Source organism: Equus asinus, chromosome 1, assembly GCF_041296235.1.
Source record: "Equus asinus isolate D_3611 breed Donkey chromosome 1, EquAss-T2T_v2, whole genome shotgun sequence".
NCBI lineage: Eukaryota > Metazoa > Chordata > Mammalia > Perissodactyla > Equidae > Equus > Equus asinus.
The window spans coordinates 106,949,221-106,971,309 of NC_091790.1; the positions used below are offsets into that span (position 1 = coordinate 106,949,221).

Genomic DNA, 22,089 nt, shown 5'->3' on the forward strand with positions numbered 1-22,089 from the left:
CTGAGGAAAACATAAAATATCTGATGCCACCAAACTTATATTCAAGGACTTCTGAAAGAACCCAGAAGATCAAATTGCCAGGACACAGTTATTTAACTGCTACTCACATCATGAAGCTTATGAGAAAGCTGAGTTTTTGTAGAAGCTGTAACCAGTGTGGTAACTCTGGTCAAGAAATTTGGAGAAGGGACTAAGCTCGTGGTAACTCCCTCTGGTAAGTAATATTTTTCTATTTTTACTCTAGAAATGAAAAACTGGTACATGTTTTTTAGAAAAAACAATTAAGGATCACTGTTATCTAACTGCCACATAATTGGCTTCAGCATATGAAAAGCAAGTTTGCAGCTACTAGTCACTCTTTATGAAAACAAAACTACTTCATGAATGGTTTGTTCACTTCCCTGATTGTAACCATATTGAAATGATACTTTTAGAATACACACACACACAATTATAGATTCAGGACAGAAATTAAGATATTTTTGGACGATATCCATAAACCATTGGTATAAGTTATTGGTGCAAGATACTTATCTTATAGACAATCTTTTAAGTGAGAGACACTTTGATTAATTACCTCTTCTTTATATTTTCAGATAAAACATAGTACTCTTTTGTTGAAATAACAGGCAAAACCTATGTTATTGGTTTTTATCTCATTCCTAAGAGCAGTGCAAAAAACTAACTCTTAAAATAAATGGCTATAGAACATGGATAAATCTCACTTCTTATTACCCTAGCTTTTTAGAAGTAGGGTGAGATCAGTCAAAATTTATGATACCACAACTCTTCTTGTCTTGCCTAGAGATGGGCTAGTTTAAGGGAATTTGCTAGCTCAATAAGCCATTTCAGATCCAGTGTCCACAAAAATTGTCTCCATGGTTTTATATCTTCATTTGCTCATTCATCTTGTCAGCAAGCATTCATTGAAGACAGTTTCTGTTCTGGATGCTAGAAATTAAACGGTGAACAAGACACAGATAGAACAATCCACAGCATTCCAAAGGCTTCTAGTCTAACAGATAAGTGTTCTAACTCCATCCATGTCCTTGGAGGCAGTTCTCTGCCTGACATGTCAAGAGGGAACATTGACAAGGAGTTAACAACTTATACCAATTGTGACTCCCTAAGGGTTGGAGACGTTAGGTCCATTTGGTATTTCTATATTGAAAGATTTGTGATGAAGTTTAGATATTTTATTTCTTTCCAAAAATAACCAACGAGGGAAAATGAGGGAAAAAATTGCTAAACTTGTCATTTAGTCGGAGGATGGTGAACATCAAGTATCAAAATGCTTAAGTGGGCAAACTTATTCAAGAATGTAATAAGCTGGATTTGATTATTTCTAAATTCAGTCCAGTAAATTTGTCCCACCTTCATTAGCCTTAAAGATGAAATTATGCATGAATGAGGGACAATATCTCACAAGGATGTTCCTAGCCTGCTAGGTCTATTGAAATGAAAGTTTTTAGAGAATTTTCACAAAGTTGATGAAGCATTGAAAAAATGAAATAAATTGTGTATTTTGGTTTCTGCAGTGATTGTGATCATGTAAATATAGAATTCATAAATTGAAAAGCAACTTTCTGGTGTTATTTTCCCTAAATGATTATATGTTCAATGTAAATTGTAGCAATCAAATTAAAAGTGGCACAGATATAATTCATGTAGGTCCTGAAAAATGGTTTTTAGGAGAGTGTGGTGCAGGGAAAGGTGTGGACTTTGATTCTGGGTCTGTCACTTTCTGGATAAATATTCTTTGGCCAATAAATTTGGATTCATTCATTACTGCTATGCTAAAATTATAAAAATAATACTGCCCATTATGAAAAAAAATTCAGAATACAAAAAATAAAGAAAAAATTAAAATTTTGTATTGACACATCACTGTTAACATTTTGATATATTTTCTTCCACTCATTCTTTCTATGTAACAACCATTCAAATGGATGTTGTGATGATTAAATGAAATTAAATATGGAAATTACCACCATGGTCAGTGATTTAAAAAAGTCAGTTCCCCAGACTTCAAATTACCACCATTGGAATTCTTTATGAAATAAGAAGTACAGATAAGTGTATTAATTACCACCTAGTCTACCTATTACATTAGAATAAATGGTTAGCATTTGTAAAAACATTCAGTTTCTAAGACTAACTGTCACCTGCATCTAAAAATGATTGGAATATAATAAGCATATTTCAAATATCAATAGCCTGAATATGAGGTGATCTCTCATTTTCCATTAGAAATATATGGGGGAAAAAAGAGGGCTTTTGGAAATTGAATGTATCAATTTATAATAAAATAGGTAAAAGGCAAATATCCACTTACAATATTTAATTTCTTAATTAAATTATAGCTACACAGTGAAAAATTTTATTAATACAAATATCACTTGGGGAAATATTACTCTCTTTACTCTCACAATTCATTAAAAATTTTGTTGAGAGTCTTAACATGCAGCTGAAACATCTTAGAGGAAGTTTCCAGGTCATCACAGGGGCTGAGTGTCTGTTTTGGGATCCCCGTAGGAGGATGTTACTGGATATTTTATCTAAAGAGGCAATTATCCATTTGCAAAATAAAAGGAAAGCATTTTTTAATTTATTCTGTTATTCTATAAGTGTGCAAGGAAGCATAAAGTACAGAGCTGTATTCCTGAATAATATTTACCAAGCCCATGTTCAATTTCTTTATTTTCTTTCACCAATGCTAGCTCCCAAACTGGCATTAACTGAGTTCATTTCAGGTGGAGATCTTCTCCAAGTAGTATTGTATTTTTTGATCACAGCAGAGTATTAGAAGAGCATCTTTTAATATGAGAGGTTGCACAGAACTGAAATGTAAGGTGACTCCCATTTTCTGAGGGACAGTTTCGGAAAGAAAACCTCACTTTATCTTCTGGCACTTTTGAGTCTACCTGAATTCTGCATGTTTTGTGTCTATATAACAGAGCCAGGATTTGCAAGACTGTTCTTCTAACTCTCATGTCATATTGAAGTTAGGCCTTACTAAACTACCAACCACTGGGTCAGAAAAAGAAACAAGCTATAACGCACAAACGTTTTGTCATTTATTTCAACAGCCTATTTCCCAAATCTATTTGAGAAGCCTAAAATCAAATACACAAGCACAGGCATACCTTGTTTTTGTACTCTGCTTTACTGCACTTCGCAGATATTGCATTTTTTAAAAATTGAAAGTTTGCAGTAAACCCTGCGTTGAACAAGTCTGTCAGTGCAATTTTTTTGAACAGCATTTGCTTGCTTTGATTCTTTGTGCCACATTTTGGTCATTTTTGCAATATTTCAAAGGTTTTAATTACCAATATTTGTTATGGTGATTTGTCATCAGTGAGATTTGATATTACTGTTGCAATTGTTTAAGGTGCCCATATAGGAGGGCAAAATTAATCAATAAATTGTATGTGTGTCATGTCTGCTCCACTGACTGTGTCCCCATTTCTCTTCCTCTCCTTGGGCCTCCCTATTCCCTGAGACACAACAATATTGAAATTAGGCCAATTAACCCTACAATGGTCTCTAAGTGTTCAAGTGAAAGGAAGAGTTCCATGTCTTTCAATTTAAATTAGAAGCTAGAAATGAGTAAGCTTAAAGAGGAAGGCATGTCTAAAGCTGATGATGGATCACTAAATTTGATACATTTGATGTATCTGGGCAAGGTAAATTGAAAACCTTCCAGAAAGGATTCACCAGTCTAGATGCCATTAAGAACATTCATGATTCATTGAAAGAGGTCAAAACATCAACATTAACAGTAGTTTGGAAGAGGTTGATTTAACCTTCATGGATGACTTTGAGGGGTCTAAGACTTCAGCGGAGGAAGTCACTGCAGACGTGATAGAAGTAGCAAGATAACTAGCAATAGAAGTCGAGCCTGAAGATGTGAATGAATTGCTGCTATCTCATGATAAAACGTCAATGGACGAGGAGTCGCTTCTTATGGATGAGCGAAGAAACTAGTTTCTTGAGGTGGAATTTCTTCCTGGTGAAGATTGGTAACATGACAGAAAAGGATTTAGAACATTACATGAACTTAGTTGATAAAGCAATAGCAGGGTTAGAGAGAATTGACTGTAATATTGAAAGAAGACCGGGGCCAGCTCCATGGCACAACGGTTAAGTTCGCATGTTCAGCTTCAGTGGCCCAGGGTTCACCAGTTTGGATCCCGGGTGCAGACAAGGGACCGCTTGGCAAAAGCCATGCTGTGGTAGGCGTCCCACATATAAAGTAGAGGAAGATGGGCATGGATGTTAGCCCAGGGCCAGTCTTCCTCAGCAAAAAGAGGAGGATTGGCAGTAGTTAGCTCAGGGCTAATCTTCTTCAAAAAAAAAAAAGAAAGAAAGAAAGAAAGAAAAAAGACCTACTGTGTGTAAAATGCTATCAAACAGCATCACATTCCACAGATAAATTGTTCATGAAAGGAATCTTCAAACAATGTGGTAAACTTCATCATTGTCTTAAGAAATTGCCACAGTTACCCCAACCTTCAGCAACCACCACCCTGAGCAATCAGCAGCCATCAACATTGAGGCAAGACCCTCCATCTAGAAAAAGATTACAACTCACCGAAGGCTCAGATGGCTGATATTCTTAAGCAATAAAGTTTTCTGTGTGTGAGGAAGATTGGCCCTGAGCTAACACATGTTGCCAATCTTCCTCTATTTTATGTGGGATGCTGTTGCAGCATGAGTTGACAAGCTGTGCTAGGTCCGTGCCTAGGACAAGAACCTGCAATCCCTGGGCTGCCAAAGGGCAGTGCACAAACTTAACTACCATGCCACCAGGTGGGCCTCAATAAAGTATTTTTTAATTAAGGTATGCACACTGGTTTTTTTAGGCAGAATGCTGCTGCATGCTTAAAAGACTATAGTACAGTGTAAATATAACTTTTATATGCCCTGGGAATCCAAGAAAATCGTATGACTTGCTTTATTGCAATATGTGCATTATTTCTGTGTTTTGGAACTGAACCTACAATGTCTCTGAGGTATGCCTGTGCATTCAGACCATGAAATAAAAATAGAAGATCAAAACCACCAAGGGAAGTAGAAGAAAATAGGCCTATGATTATCTAGCAAGAAGCACAGGGTAAATTTTTATGCTCAGGTAGGAACAAAAATGGAGTGGAATTCATAGTATTCATTAACTGATGAAATGAAGCAAACCAAATTTTCAAATAGGAAGAAGTTTTCCCACTGTAAAATTAGAAATGGGCTTCAATGCATGAGTCCTTTAGGAGAACAGTGAAGTAACAGCGTGGACATTGCCTTTAAAATCCATTTCATAAAATGGAAGAAATAGTCTTTCAGCAAACCTATTTTATACCACCACTGCATCAATACTATAGGCATCATAACATTGCATGTCATTCACAGATGGTGACATTCAGCAGACACGGTCAGGCAGGTAACATTTAGTGATCTAATGTGACAATAGCAGGATTTGAGGACAGGCCTCCTGCCATCTCTCTAGTCCATCTGCCTTGAAGGCCCACTGCCAGGAGTGTCAAGCTGAACTTTCTGCATAAGCTAGAAAGATATCAGCTTTAGTCTGAAATTTCTGGTGAAAACTTGGAATGCAAATAGATTGTGCTGTTGATTAGGGCAAAGAGCCATTTGTTTTCACAACACAAGTGAAGCAGTTCCATACACTGACTGCATGTTATTAGGCTTTCGTCAATGATCCTTTGATTTTTCTTACACTGGGACTGCAGCAGATAAGACAAGACAATGGTTGCCTATTAATTGGGTGTGTGAAAGGCACGTTTCCTCTGATAATGGCTTTGTGAATTTCAGGTTATTGGAGCAAAGTGGAATGCAAACGAAGGAACAAGTCTTCACACTTAATTGCCACAATCTAATAGCAGCCCCAAAATACTGAGTCCCTATTAGTAAGGGAAAAGTTTGCTTCCATGAGATGAAGATGTCATGTTGAACCACACAATCATCACAAACAAATGTTAATAATAATGATAATGATAATAATGATCATAATAATAGTTACAGTCTCTATTTGCTAGCATTTTTACTCTGCTTTTCAAATCTTCATTTCGGTCTCACTTCAGCTCTGGCAGGGACATTGAATTGATTTACACTAACATCACCTTTTTCAAACAAATAAGGCACCAAAGTCTCTCATTTACCTGATTTATCAGCCACACAACTTGCTGTGAGCAAAATTCACGAGCACCATAACTGTGGTCTCTTCAGTCTCAGGCCACCATAGCTTCCTAGGATTTGAAGAACTCAGAGAAGCTAATTAGTCTAAAGTTTTTGATATGGGTTGATCACGGTGGAATTCTTATACAAAACTCCCCATTGATGGAAAAAAAAATTGTCGTCACAGGTAGGTATCAGAAGAATGGAATTTTTCCAGGTAATAGAAGGAAGGCAAGAAGCAATTAAATTGGAGGAACAGTTAAGAATGTTTAGACAAAGACAGGAATGTGATGGGGACAGGATGTAGAAATCTTAGGAGAGATTTTAAATCATTATGACAAAGAACAACATAGACAACATTGTGTGAATACTGTGATAGGATTTGGCTTTGTGTACAGGTGGACTTATATAAGGACTCAAGTATAACATATATAATTATCATGAAAATGTTTGGCCCACAGAATAAGTTTATAATTACAGGTAAGTTTGTGAGTTGACACATTTCCTTTCTAACAGTGAGAAAGTCTTCTCAAAGAGTCCGGGCTTTGGGTTCAGGCTGACCTGGCTCCACCACTTACGTCCTGCTTAGGTGAACTTGGCGATTATTCTCTGGCCTCAGTTTTCTAATCCGTAAAATGGGGTGACAGTATGTAGCCAGCAGGGCTTGTATGAGAATCAAATGAAGTCATGTGTAAAGTGCTTGGCACATTGTCTAACACACCATACATGCTGGATACGTGTTCCCCCAATTCCAACGTGAAGGGAGAGCTGTACCCAGTGTGGAGAGTGTTTGCAGCCAACGACATTGTCGGAGCAACAACTTTCCAAAGGATTCAGCTGTACTTACAACTGCTCAAGTGGAAACTCATCTTACTGTCCACTCACACGCACAAAAATGAGTTTGGAGATATTTGCTTCTCTTTGGCAGCCTTTTCCCTCACTTGGCAAGGAAAATGTGATTAAAATGTCCTTTTTTATTAATTTTGTCATTTTACTCTCTTTAAAACTTAATCCTTTATTTTAACCGATATCATCTCTAACGCCAACATTTATTGGCACCAAAATTTATAGCAAACGTGTTTGGATTTCATGCTCATATTTATCAGAAAAGCAGTTTAAATTCATACAGAACATGGTCAGATTTAAAATCAATTCTAGCAGAAACTTGTCGTAAACTTGCAATACATATTAAAATATGAAACGGCTATAATTATTTATTTGATGAAAGAAACATTACAGGAAGAAACTCAAGAACACTTTATCAATATCAGTATGTAGGTCTGAAATATCATAATTTCAATCTAAAATGTAGTTGACATTTGGTAAATTCATGTGTAATTCATACGATTGTATCTTAGTAAAATACAAACAACTCAGACAATTTCACTCAAATGTATTATGTGAATGTGCAAATGAATGCGTATTAATGAATTAGAGAGGTTTATTTACTTTTTTACCTGGTTTCTGTTCCTTGCATTGTGAAAAGGATTTTGACCATAGAATACACCATTAATAAGTTTTAAAAAGACTGTTTAAAGAAAAAGTGGGTAGTATAATTACTTGAAATATAGGCACTGAACATATATACACAAGTACACTATTTAACGCTCAAATATTACGTTGAGAAAGTTATGGAAATTCAAGATTTATTTTATCCTGAAAAGAATGAAATTTAAAGAATCTAGCTAAGGAAAAGTGACAGGTGGTAAGAATAGTGTGTTATCATACAGAAATTTTTCAATTCATCATTTGATTTTCAATTTCGTCAGTATAATGAATCAGAAGTATTCCTATGAAGAAACATAAGTACCTAAGATGAAAATTAGATTTTCTAATATTCTGACTAAAGACTAAATTCTGTAAATAGAATGTAGGATTGAAAAATTAATCTTGTTTTACATAACATTCTTTTTAAACTAAAAATAAATATAAGGCTGGTGAAATAAAGTGTCTTATTATCATGATCAATAAAGCACCAATTACACTAAAAGCAAGATGTATAAAATTAAAATAAGCACATTTTGACCTAATTATATTTACAGCATGAGAAAAAACCCAACATCGTTTGCTTAGTCATTTACTGTAAAAATCAGGAGCTTTGCTGAATAGGCAGAACTTCTCAAGAATTTTTTGCTCTTTTCTTCTCAAATAAGACATCTAATTCTTCTTTTCTTAAGAAATTGCACATTGAATTATTTAACTCTAAATTAGTCCAAAGAGAATATTATTAAAGCATTTATGTGTCAATTGGAAATCAAATTGGAAAAAATTTTAATATTTATAATTCCCATCATCAGATTAACAATAAATATATTATCAAATAACATTTCAGCATCCAAGTGACAGGGCTTTGTAAGCTATGATGTTTTGTTATATATTTTGACGTTATATCTGCGAGGGACTCTGGAACTGTAGCATTTAGCATTACACCAATTACATATATAATTTATTGAGCAGGTGATGATAAAGAAAATAGTGGAGCTCTAAGACAGTTCATCAGCTTTTTCGGGTAGATACAAATTTCAGAGAAGACACTGAGATTCAAAAGATGGTGCATAATTCATCATGCTTAAACTTCAAATGAACGTTCAAAATAAAACAGTCTTTTGGTGAATATTTTGTAAAGTGAAACAAAATTCTGAGCGCATTTACTTAATAAAACTAGCATAACAGCATTTCTGAAAATAACCAATACATTTTTTAATATAAGTTTTGGAAATATTGCTATTTTGTCTCTAAATCCAAGGCATTGTAAATAATTTGGAAGTCCAGTGTCAATGCAACTGTACTTAAAAACCTGGGGTGGTTCAGACGTGAAAACGAGATGATACGTAAAATTAGACATCAATTAGGAGAACTGCATTACCTCAGAACTGGGCATGGGACCCACATTGGAAGCAAAAGGACGACTAGATTGTCAAGTACACATGGAAATTGATCCCCATTAACAAGTGACTGTGCGTTGTTTTAGAAAAATTAAAAATTTCCTCCTGCAATTTATTTATACGGCAAATAAGAGATACATGGTGTATTCCAAAAGTGGTTAAATGAATAGTGAGGTTTCACGGAGTTGCGGAAAATGAGAATGTGCTATTTGGTGAAAGAGAGTACAAATTACAGAATTCACGAGACAGGAAAGGGACGTACTTTAGAAATGATCAAATATTCTCATGCGTTGAGACATCATCAAAGTTACCTGGTATCCTCCCCCATGCCCACCACCTACCCACCCACCTTGAAAGCATGTTCCAGTATGGTAGAACAAAAGAGATTTTAAAAAATATGTGTGTTCATCAATGTTAGGTGCATTGAAATGGAGTCATACCCCATTTTAGCATGTGGAGAAAGAACAAAGGCCAAGCTGTAATACCATGGAACCTCTTTTCCCATGGAAAATAAGAACAATAAATACCTCACAATCTGTGGTGGAAGAAAGGCCATGGTGAGCACTAATTCAATGACCGCTTTTTTCCTTTCATCATGTGCTAGGTTGTTGCAAACTACAGGATCTTTGTGCTTCTCCAATGATTATTTGCTGTTCCATTTTCCCCCACAGATGCACGCCTTCCGGCAGACATTTCTCCCAAGCCCACCATTTTTCTTCCTTCAATTGCTGAAATAAACTTCCATAAGGCTGGAACATATCTTTGTCTTCTTCAGAAATTCTTCCCCGAGGTTATTAAGGTATTTTGGAAGGAAAAGAATGGCAATACAATCCTGCAGTCCCAGCAGGGAAATACCATGAAGACTGATAACACTTACATGAAATTCAGCTGGCTGACCGTGACTGGAAAGTCAATGGATAAAGAACATAAATGCATCGTCCAACACGAGAATAATAAAGGAAGGGTTGACCAAGAGATTCTTTTTCCATCAGTGAATGAAGGTATGTGTATTTAAATATAATCTCCCAGAACATTTTTTTCAAAGGGATACCCCACCTTTTCTGTCAAGTCTTAATGCAAAACATACATAATATATATATATATATATATATTTCTTAAATGTTGTTCTATTTATTGCTAATGTAAATGTTCCTTTCTTTCCCCATAGAATTAAAATAGTATATGCTTTGGAATATAAAAATGAGAAAGAAAAAGAAAAATTTACTTAACCTTTCTCAGCCTGAGATTCATCATCTAAAGTGTTAAGGTCACAGTGATGTATTTTAGGGTAGTCGTATGCATTAAATGAAACAAGATAAGTCAAAACAGCTAGGAAATAGCACCAAAGAAATGCTCCAAAAGATAATCCCCTTTTGGTGATCGGTAAATAAGAACAATTATATGTCTTTCAGGAATGTTCTATTAAGCAAGCGAAGTCATTCTTACTTTCATCTTGCAATACTCGGAGTACAACCCCAAAGCAATGCTAATAGTTCTCAAAACAGTGTTCATTTGAGGGAGCTAACCACAGTTCAACAAAAAAACAGGATAAATTGGGCACTTCCATTGTTTTGTGATCTGAGGTTTTCCAGATTTGTATTTTATATACCACTGTAAGGCAAAATTTTATGATTAGAGATTGGGTGAGGCGAATGTGTACACACATACTTCCATTCTACATAATGAATCTATTTTTTGCCATTGGTAAATCTAGCCCAAGAAATATTTATTGCAGAACTGGCCTGTGCCAGGCCTGGAAGGGATGTGTGGATGAGGATATTGGGATAAATTACTGTCCCAAGGAGGATGTATTGTTGTAAGAGAATACATTGTTTTCCTAATCTCTCAGGTCCCTCATGATTCAAGCATGGCGTCCCCAAGGAGTCCCTTTGATGCAGATTCTGCACATATTTAAACAGTGGCAGATGACTGAATGTGCCTTGGTCCCAGCAGTGGTCCAGTAACTCTCTAGTCTCGGGACTTGAAGTCCTGAGTATGAATACAGCAGACCAAAGGCCCCAGAGCACCTGTGAATAGGAAGGAATCGGTTTGTACTCTTCCCTGTGGGTAACAAGCCCTTTTGAAGCCGTGGGGCACAAGCACAGAAGAAAATGTACAAAGACCTCTGCTGTGCACCAGCACAAATTTCTGAAGTCAGTCTTTATCTTCTCGGATCCTTAGTTTCATCAGTGAATAAATTAGGCTCCAACACTTGCCTTGGCTTTCTCCCGGGGCTGTGATGAAGAGCAAATGAAATAATGTCAGCGAAAATACTTACTTTTAAAACTATAACATGAATGTATTTCTCTAAGTATTTATTGTATTTTTTAATATCCTTTCCTAAAGCTCAATAATGTAATATTGAAACAACTGCTCTCATTTACTATTTCTACAGCTAAGAAACAGAGGAGCAGCAATATGGGCAAAGCAAAGCTTTAATATAACCACTGAAGTGAGGTGACCTATTAGCTTTTTATTTTTCTAGAGATCATGGAAAAATGAGAAGTACAGTAAGTTCCATGGTGATGATCATCATAGAGAAATTCCAGTTCATCATGTGTTTTACTTGGTACCTAATTTCTGAAACAAAAGACTCCCATGGGCTTCTCAGGGCAACAAAGCTGATGAAGACATTTCTGTTAATGCCATTCTACAGCAAATTTCTAATGCTGTTCTTGGAAATTTCTAGTTTCAATAAAAGCTAAGAATATAACTTAGAAGCACAAATCAATGAAGTAATTTTGAAGAAGATAAAACTAGCGTTTTTAACTGACCTTGGTTGAGAAAGAGTTTAGGATACATACACAGATTTTTTTATGAAAAATGTTTCTTTTCTCATTATTACCTCATTGATTCATGATAATGGAGTTTTATTTATCTTTTAATGAATAAATCACTGTTATGTAAAATAAAGAGAAATTTAAGATACATCAAAGTCAGTTTTTGAAGATATTTTAACATCTAAACATGATTATGCTGTTTCATTCTTGGAATTTTTCCAAATCTTATTGGTTCAAACCCAGTTTTAGAGCCACCAACAAAAGAACTCATTGTGTGCAATAAATTGCCTACCAGAACCTTATCTATATGGACAAGAACACATCTTTTAGAAAAAGGATTAACCAAAACAATGGTTTCGACTGTTTTCCTCCATCCAAGAGTCAATTATCTTTAAAAATTTTTATCTTTGTATGTTTTCCTTCTTTTATTTTTTACAGTGGAGATAAATCTCACCCCAGATTGTATAGATTCAGAGAAGTATAATTGTGTCTTGGCCTACCTTTCTATCTTTGGAAAGAATTGCACTGAAATGCTGAGCTCTTGTAATAGAAAGTTCATTTGCTGGGAATATTTAACATATTTGGAACAGAAAATGTTTTTAGTGTCCACAATGGTGAAATTATGTCGTTTCTCTATAGATTATTTTCCATTTCTATGGGTTATTTTTACGAAGTACTTTCCACATGCTCTATCTCACCGAATCCGCCACAACAATCGTTTGAATGCTGGCTCTGCCCTCGCTGGTATGACTCCCAGCAAGTTCCTTTTTCTTCCAGCCTTATTCCTCCTTTGTAACAAGGAGTCTTCCAAGACACAACCAACATCAGTGTCACTGTAGCACTAAATGAGATAACACGTGCGAAGCATTTAATAGTGCCTGCCACAGTAATAATCACTCGATAGCCATTAGCTTTTGCTCATATTGTTGTCACGTCCACAAACACCACAACTCCAGAGAATCAAGTGCATGAGTTGAGGATCTGGGAATATGCATGCTCTGGAAAGGTCTGCATGCTTCTGTTGCTTTGATGGGAAATTTTCCTAAACCAGATTCTTTCAAGCGTGAGACTCTGTTGTGGAGTCTAAGAGTTGATGAGTGGATTTTGGTAGCAACTCTTCATGTCAACAGCATGTGCTGAAGACTATAGAGAAGCCGTATTCTGGTTATTTTTCCATTCGACAAGTCCTTCTCCAACACCTCCTTTGAGGCAGGCATTGTAGTGGGAGCTATGAATACAGAAGGAAAACAAGATAGTCTTGGATATTATCGTCAGGTTGTGATAAAGAAGAAAAAAATGTATTCTTCATGAAGGTCAACATCTTCCTGTGCAGAAGCACAATATAGGAATTAGATGTGCTTTACTGCATAGAATGAGAGAAACTATGCCCGGATTTGTAGGGCCCATATTTTTAAGGACAGTCTTTCTCTCAGCGAAGTCTATGTGCGTGTATGTGTGGTTGTGCATTCCCGTGTACACGTATAAACACATACACACACCCTCCAATAATGGACCTGAATAATTGACTAGTTCTTGCTCTCATTTCTTCCAGTTGACGTTGCTCCTGATTCTCCAACAGCTTCCCCAACAGAGCAAAGTAGTAAGTTTGCATATATGCTTGCCTTCACATCATGCTGTAGCATTTCCTTTCCTCCTGATCAAATTACATTTTGAACTTCCCTGATTTGTAGTAGACAAGACTAATTATTCCTGGAATTGTAGGGTTCATATTTTTAATGAGTATCTCTCCCGTGTCTTTTAGTAGATTTTATGTCTGTGTGTATACACACACATACATCTGCATATATATCACATGTAAAATAATAGGCGTGAGCAATTGACTAACACTTGCTCTCATTTCTTCTAGACGTCACTGCTGTTACTTCTAGAAGAGCTTGTCTGAAAGATGAAAGTAAGTTTTTGTACATGTTTGCCTTTATGTCATGTGACAGCGTTTTTTTCCTCTGGCTAGACGTCACTTTTGTAATTTCTTGGTTTAAGGAAGAAACAGTAGAATGGTGGGATGATGCAGAATAGATTGAGTGATATTTTAAATCAATCCATCATTTCCTAGGTGTCATCTTTACACAGTAAATATTGGTTTAGGGATGAGACGACTGTAAATTAAAGGGTGCAGTGATAGGCGCTGAATTATTTCCACAATGGATTTAATTCATTTGTGCAGCTTTTATTTCTGAGAAATGAGGAATATGTGATATCAGGGTGCTTCAAGATTTCTTTTTTAAGTCTTTGGTCCTTGCAAGTAGCTAATGACATTAGGTGACATGTACTGAGATCTTCCTCTACAGAAGGCATTATGGTGGATTTGGCATGCATTTTCTTGTTTAATGCTTATCATACTCCTGTGAAGTGGTACAATAATTTTTTTCCCATTTCACAGATGAAAGCAAAGACCCAAAATTAATTGAGTCTGTGGCACCATGCCACGCAGCTGGAGCTTGGGTTTCAACACGGCCCTTTGAATCAAGAGTTCATACACTTACTCAGTTCTCTCTTCTTCCTCTAAGATATAGTTCTAGAGCAATAAACCCCCAAGCCAAGGCCCTGAGACGTGATGGACACATGGTGGGGGTTGGGTAAGGGCATGGCTTTTGCTGTCTCACAGGCTGGACTTGAACCCCAGTTGTTTTAATGGTTAGTTGCATCAATATAGGAAAATTAATTACATTTTGTGAGCGACACTTTCCTTGTCTGCCAACCAGAATTAATTACAACTGGCTTAGTTATTGAACGGATAAGTTCACCTATGTGGAAGATCTAGGATTGGGTTTCTCATTTAGCCAGCACAGTCCTTATTTTTGGCCCTTTCTCCTTATATGTGTACAAAGAAAGTGACTAGAATCACCAGTCACTGGTGCTCTAGCCCTGCTGATCTTCCCTCCATTTCCAATATCAAGGGGACTCTGGACCTCAGCTAACACCTTCCCTGACTAAGGGCAAGGAATTATGAGCACATCTCCTCTGAGATCCCTTTTCACAACAAGTGCTAATGATTCTGGAGTTCTGATTCTTGAAGATAAAACATGTGAAAGGGGAATTTCCACAGGAAGAGATTCGGCCTTGTTCATTGAATAGTCAGTCTGACTCACCACCATTGTCATTACTTACTTCTTGACGTCATATATTTCTTGCCAAACTTCGAAGGATATTAAGTGCAATTATCCTATACCACAATGAGAGACATTTAGGAAGGACAGGTGAGTGAGCCATGATATCCTAAAGTTTTGGAGAATTTGGATTAACCACTCTCTTCTGCTTTATATAATACTAATTACATATAAACAATTGTATGATGTTCTAAGTGAATTTAGAAAAGGTTGTTGATTGACATGACCTGGTGAGTGGCTCCTCAGTTGCCTTGTTGTTGTCTGTGGTGGTTATGTTGGTAGGTAGACGTTTACTTTTGGGTTCTGGTGGTGCAGGGTATGACTACAAGGTAGGCCATTTGAAATAAATAACTGTCACCAGCCTCCCATTAATATGACCTTTCTTTCAAAAGAACAGGCGAAACTAATCATCTGACTTCTCTTAGACCCCCTGCAGCTCACCAGCACCTTGGCCTATTACAGCTACCTCCTGCTCCTCCTCGTGAGCGCGGTCTACTTTGCCATCATCACCATCTGTCTGTGTAGGAGAACAGCCGTCTCTGGCAATGGAAAGAATTCATAACAGATGGGGGGACAAAGAAGTCAACTTTTGTTCATCATTTATTGTCCCTAGAAGTGTCTACTGCGAATCTACCTTGGCTTTCTCTCTGGGTTTGGGTTATTCCAGTTCAAAAGTGTGCTTTGCTGTTATGCCATTATTGTGTAATGGTTTTTCAAAACACTGGGCAAATAGAAATTTTTTCTCTATGACAGCAATGAACTCTGCCATTACTCAGGGGCAGGGCCGTGGGGTCGTCCTTTAGCACCACTCTCTCCATGATCTCCATCAGCTCCTCCAGCAAACTGAATGACCATGCCTTCTGAGTACAGACAACATGCAACTCTACTCACGTCCCTTAGGGCCATTTAACCAGATGACCACCTTGGAGCCTTCCATTTTACACACGCAGAAGTCACCATCACTGTCACTTAAATTCTATACTTCGTTTTTCATAATGGGCACAATAAAAAAAATGAAAACTCTACATTTGTCTCTGTCTACTTTAATTTGATGCAATCTAACTGAAAGTCTGGGGTAAGAAGCAACATGACACCTGAACCATCAAATCCAGCATTGGGTGTGATGATGGTCAATACCACAGTTCCAATTCTTTCCTAGATGGTGGTCATCACACTTTCTTTGGGGCACTGGCTCCAAGAGGAGCCACAGTCAAATGAAGGCACCGAGGTCACTTCTCTTTCAAAGGCCATCAGATTCACATTTATTTGGTTTGGGACATTCTCATGGTGTCAGTAGAACATCTAGCATGACTTGCACTGTGTGTGCTCAGCTCTACACTAATGTTTCACAAGCACCGTGTTTCCTGCTCCTCACAATAACCACATGAGACCTGCACTCACACCAAGAGGCATCGCAGTGGAGGGATTAAGCCCCTGCACTCTGAACCCAGAGTGTCTGGGTTTGAATCCTTGGTCTAGTATGAGAATCTGTGTGACCTCAGCCAAACTATTTGAACTCTCTGTGCCATAATTTCCTGCATGTGCCCCATCTCCTGGAGTTGTGTGGATTAAGTGAGTTAATAATGCCTCGTACTCGCAAGTCCTCAACAACATTACCAACCACTGTTGGCAGTTCTACTTTTGAATAGAGGATACTACACAACACAGAAACACTGATAGTCATTTGTAATCTTATTTCCCCACAGAGAGGTTAGCTGTGGGCAGAATAGAGACTCTGCATTTTTACTGTGTACCAGGAAATCTCGTTAATCCTCAAAGAGCCCCCTGAAGTTGGTACAATTATAATCCACAGTGTAGATATTGGAGAAATTAATTTCTCTGCTCAAGGTCACTATTTTGTAAGTAATAGTCATTTAAAGCCAGGTCTCTCTGAACTCAGAGCCAGTATTTCATACCTATTATCAGTTGGCTTTCCCTTCAACCACTGTCAACTGGGAAAAACAAAACAAAACAAAACATGCACTGTTTCTTTACAAAAAGCATCCTCCAAGGAGTCAGTGAGAATTTTTTTAGGGATTTGCGGGAACATCTTTGTTTTTTACTCATGTTTATATGCTGTTATTACAATAATTGCTGCCTTTGTTGTCAGCATTAAGGAAATCCTACTTTATTCTGTGAGTGTGTGTCCTAGATTTGCAACTGCTTTTTTGGGGGCTGCTAATGAAATGGACTGAGAGTCTTGGACAGAGCAGGCCCATTGCTGGTGCTCTCTGGGTGTACCCTTCTGACACCCCGCCTCCTCCCCTAGACTGGATGGGCTCAGAGGAACTCACGATCACCTGTGGAAGCCTCTGGTAGGTGCAAGTGAATTTCTGAGGTTGGAGGTTGGTTATACATCCTTTTTGGTCCAGTAATTTTCCACCACAGTATGAACGCCACATGGTGTGTTGGAAGAAACACTTGCCCAGAGTTCACACCTCACACTCCATAGTTAGAGCCTCAGTACCTATGTCTGGCTCTAACTAGCTGTGTCACTTATTCTTGACCAAGTCACATTGCTTAAATTTACCCAGCTTTAGAAGAATGTGTTCAAATTAAATAATTTCAGGTTTCTAGTGCTATTTACAAATTCAATTATTAACATCCTAATGAAGTAATAATAGCAAATGCTGGTATGGTGCTTACTGGTACTGGTCTAAGTACACATTAACTGACTTAACTCTCACAAGAAACCTTTGAGATATATACAGTTATCTCTGTTTTATAGATGGGGAATCAGGCAGAGAGGGGATAAAGAATGTCCCCATAGTTAGCCAGCTGAGAAACAGAGCTGGGATTTGAACCGAAGCAGCCCGGCTGCAGGAGTGCTGCTCATAACTTCTCCATTAGATGCTACTAGAGTAGAAATAGGTAACTTTGAGTTACAGTTAAAGCAGGAACATTTCCTTCTTTATTAGGCTAAGAGCTGGTGACGAGAACTGCCAAGTAAACCTGTCCACACTTCCCCTCCTTGCTCCTATGCTGTTCCTACAATTCAAGGGTCACGGTCAACAGGCCACACAATTTCTATGCTGGGAAGACTTTTATACGCAGACCTCCACCCACCCATAGGACTTCTGTGATTAAAGTCCACGGCACTGTGTTGGATAAAATGAATACCAGAACAACAGGATGCATCCACAGGTGTGCAATGGAAAACTAGGCAAAGATTTACACAATTCCACATAAAAACACTCGTGTCTCAATATCTTTAGAGAGTCTCCATACACTTCTCAGCTGTAACAAAGGGAAACCTCAAGGAAGCAATTCTGAAAATTTCCCCATTACAACTTCTCCCTACTGTTTGGAATTTTTTTCTTCAAAGACTTCAATTTTTGAAGGCTGCTGTCAATCAAGCAGGTCACAATTGAGTAATATTTGATGTTCCCTTTCATATCGCTCAAGGTTCCATACAACTGCAAATTTGAAAATGTAAGTAACAAGAGATAAAGAGAGATGCTATACAAACATGCACCATTCACGCACAGGCCAGAAACTTAACATTTTCATTAGCCGTGAAATCTTATATGGGTAAATTCATGGACTCTGTCATGTTCTGTTATTCTATTTTTTGTTTGCTTGCTGTCTTTTGTTTTGTTTGAATAAAGCAAGTTCCTACCACTTAGTGAGCATCGAGAATTCTGCTGGGCAGTTGGCATGCTTTATGTCTAATGTTCTCACCACACATGTGTATCATGCTCATCTCACTGATGAGAAGACTAGGTCCCAGAGAAGCTAAGAGATATGCCTGAGATTAAACATGGAGTAGTGCCTGAGTCCACATGACTCCAGGTCTGCCTGACTCAAGACCTCCTTCTCTATCCATTATTCTAGTGGCTCTCCTCCTGGGAGCCTTTAAAAACCACTGAGGCCCAGCCTTCCCCAAAGGCCATGCAGAGGACTTTAAAAAACACCTCCGTCAGTAATTCTCATGTGCACTGGGGTGGAGGCCAGCAAGTGACTGAAAGAGCTCCTGAGCTCCAGCACTGCTGTCCCAGATCACGTGCAGTGAGGAGCCGTCACAGAGTCCATCACACAAGGGAAACTGTGCTGCAGCCAGGAAAGTGTTCTCACCATTCCTCCCATAGATTTCCTAGGGAAACAAAAGGTATGAACTAAGATTTACGTGCAAGGCTGTTCACTCAGTGTGCCACCATTTATAGCAGCTCCAAATTAAGACAAATGCCTACAATAATGCCCAATAAGAAACTAAAAAATAAACTAAAAGATGTCGTATTGTCTACTATCCATCTTCAAAAGATGTAGATTGTTTAAAGAAATGTAAAATTAATCACAAAGTGTCAAAAAAATATTACCTATAGCATGACCCTATACAAATTATTAGAAAATATCGTAACATAGTTCAAAAATCAAAACACTCTAGGGGCTGACCCACTTGTGCAGTGGTTAGGTTCGCACGTTCTGCTTCGGTGGCCTAGGGTTCACTGGTTTGGATCCCGGGTGCAGACACGGCACCGCTTGGCAAGCCATGCTGTGGTAGGCGTCCAACATATAGAAGAAGATGGGCACAAATGTTAGCTCAAGGCCGGTCTTCCTCAGCAAAAAGAGGAGGATTGGCAGCAGATGTTAGCTCAGGGCTAATCTTCCTCAAAAAAATAATTAATTAATTTAAAAATTTAAAAGAAAATCGAAACACTCTAAAAAATGCATCTAGAGATCTTGCTTCAACCGCTGTCTCTCCCTCTCCCAATTCGTATAGGTAATACTTTTGTTTCTTGTACATCCTTCTGTTTTTTATTTATGGAAATATGAATGTACATGTAACATATATACACATGGATATGTATATTCTCATTTCTTCTCTTCCTACATAGAAGTAGTAAATGATATACATTATTCTGCACTTCTCTTTTCCCTTAAAAGTTCTAGAGCTCTTTTGATGTCAGTAAAGAGTGATGGACAGATGGCTGTGTGGTATTTCACTGGTGAATGGACAATACTTTATTAAATCAGTTCCCTATGATAGCCCATTGGCTCATTTTCAATCTTCTGCTACTGTAAGAAATGCTGGAACTATAACAGCATTTCCTATTATTTTGAATGTGTGCATTGGTCATTTTGGTAGGTATTGCCAAATCAACCAAGATCTAAAGAGAGCATCGTGTTGTACTTCTATCGAAGTGTCAGTGAATGCCAAGAGAGTGCCTCAGGACTTTCTAGTCTACAGATGAAACATAGACTCATTGCAGTTTTAATTTTTTCCTCTTACTATGAGTGAGAAGAAGCATCTTTTCTTATACCAGCAGTCTAAATTTCTTTTTCTGTGAAATATTTTTCATGTCGTTTGGCCATTTTTTCCATTAAGTAACAATACCAACATGTATGACACTCATTTATATGTGTCTCTGCATTTCTACAGGCATATTCATAAAACAACATGTTCAATGTATGGTAGGAAGGTGCAAAAGTGATAAGAGATTCTATATTTTCCTATTTTCTCTTACAAACACTTTTAAAGCAAAAACTTATTTATATTAAAATTGAAACATCTCAATTAAAATTTGGAAAAATTTTTATTGATTCTTTACAATCAGCTTCAGTTTCTGTGAAACACCTTCTTTTGAAAGCCGAGTAGAAGTTCCCATTGGGAAACAAAGTAAGACTCACATGATCCAAGAAAGATTAAATTTAATTAGATCTACTCCTCGATCCCCATGAATCTGATCAGATTCTCTAGGCCAAATCCCTGGCCCTCTCCTTAGAGACCTGGAACTATATCTGTGTTGGGAAAGAGTAGAAGCAAACAAGGGAAACTTGCAAATCACTGAAAGCTTTGTGCAGCTGACTTCACTGCCAGGCACTACTAGGCAGCGTCTCCTGTGGCTTCCAACTTCTGAGCAATTTCCTTCCGCACTGGGCCTGGGCTGCCCTGAATGAGGCGGCACAGAGAGGGAGAGCACAGGTGGTGGAGGTGACAGCCTGGGTGGCGGGAGGGGGCTGCTGGTGTGTTACTTTCTCAGCTTTCTTTTATGTACATGCTCTGTAAAGTGTGGTTGATTTGTGGAAAATGCTCAAACTTAAACTGGCACCTACAGGTTGGGGTTGTGCATGCAGTGGATAGGGTGTCATAAGATAAATTAAGGACAGTTAAACCACAACCAACTTTGCTCACTTTCAAAAGGTCACAGCTAATGGGAGGAAAATATCCATCTACACACATGTGATTGCAGTCAAACATACTCAGGCTGTGGCCAGGGGTGCCCTGCTTTTTATACACAGAGTTTACTCCAATTAGCTACAGTGTGAGTTGGGAATCTTATGCCCAAGACTGTTCAGATGCTGCATCTCAGTCCACTCTCACAATCCTGTTCAAAGGAAAGAGCAGACAGGACACCTTGGAGCACGAACTTCATCCTAACAGTCCACCAAGTATCCGAGCTCTTCCATGGTATTTGACTTACTGAGGCTGGTAACTTTTGGTTTCATTTTCTCAGTGTAGATGAGGTGACACAGGTCTGTGCCTTGAACCTGGTAGCGCAGAATGACTGTAGATGTGGGCAACAATGATGAGCCTTTTCCCTCACAAGAACACAGAGATACAGAAGCCCTGAGTTCAACTGTGTAATTGAATGTCGTTTACTGAATCGTATAAGTCCCTCTAATGAGTCAGAGTCAACCTGAGCAAGGCTCAACAGAGGACATTGACATCAGATCAAAGTGTGATTGAGCTCAATTAGAGGAGGTCTGTTCAGCAACTTGAGCATAAACAGCAAATGTCCCCACCCCCACCCACCCAAGCATGGGAGAGAGTGGGTTCCCAGGCCACTAATTCAATCTCTCTATCCCAGGGAATGTAGAGCTCTATTGTTGAGACCAATGCTGTAGGCTTTCTCAGTCTGACATCATGGCACATTCAATTCATAGACTTCATTCTTCTTGGTCTGCGCTCTGAGATCCAACTTCTGGTTGAGCTTTGACTTCCTATGAGGATTGGCTGCATCTGCTGCTTGAGCCCAGCATGCCTGGAGGAGAGCTCTTTCTCAGGTTAAATTAATACACTGATGTCCAGCTTAGGCATCACCTGTGGGCCTGGGCACCCACTTTCTTGGTGTATATATGACTCTACTCCTGAGACAGGACATTCTCACC

The 22,089-nt window shown here is 38.1% G+C and overlaps 1 gene segment (V, D, J or C); it reads left to right on the top strand.

Moving 5' to 3' along the window:
- Nucleotides 1–15,998, top strand: part of LOC106825208 (T-cell receptor gamma chain C region C10.5-like) — a 38,869-nt gene extending 22,871 nt beyond the window's left edge. The window contains 5 exon segments of the C gene segment in view: nt 164–214; nt 9,743–10,072; nt 13,404–13,451; nt 13,719–13,763; nt 15,405–15,998. Of these exon segments, the coding sequence occupies nt 164–214; nt 9,743–10,072; nt 13,404–13,451; nt 13,719–13,763; nt 15,405–15,541 (611 nt within the window).
- The last annotated feature ends 6,091 nt before the right edge of the window (nt 15,999–22,089 follow it).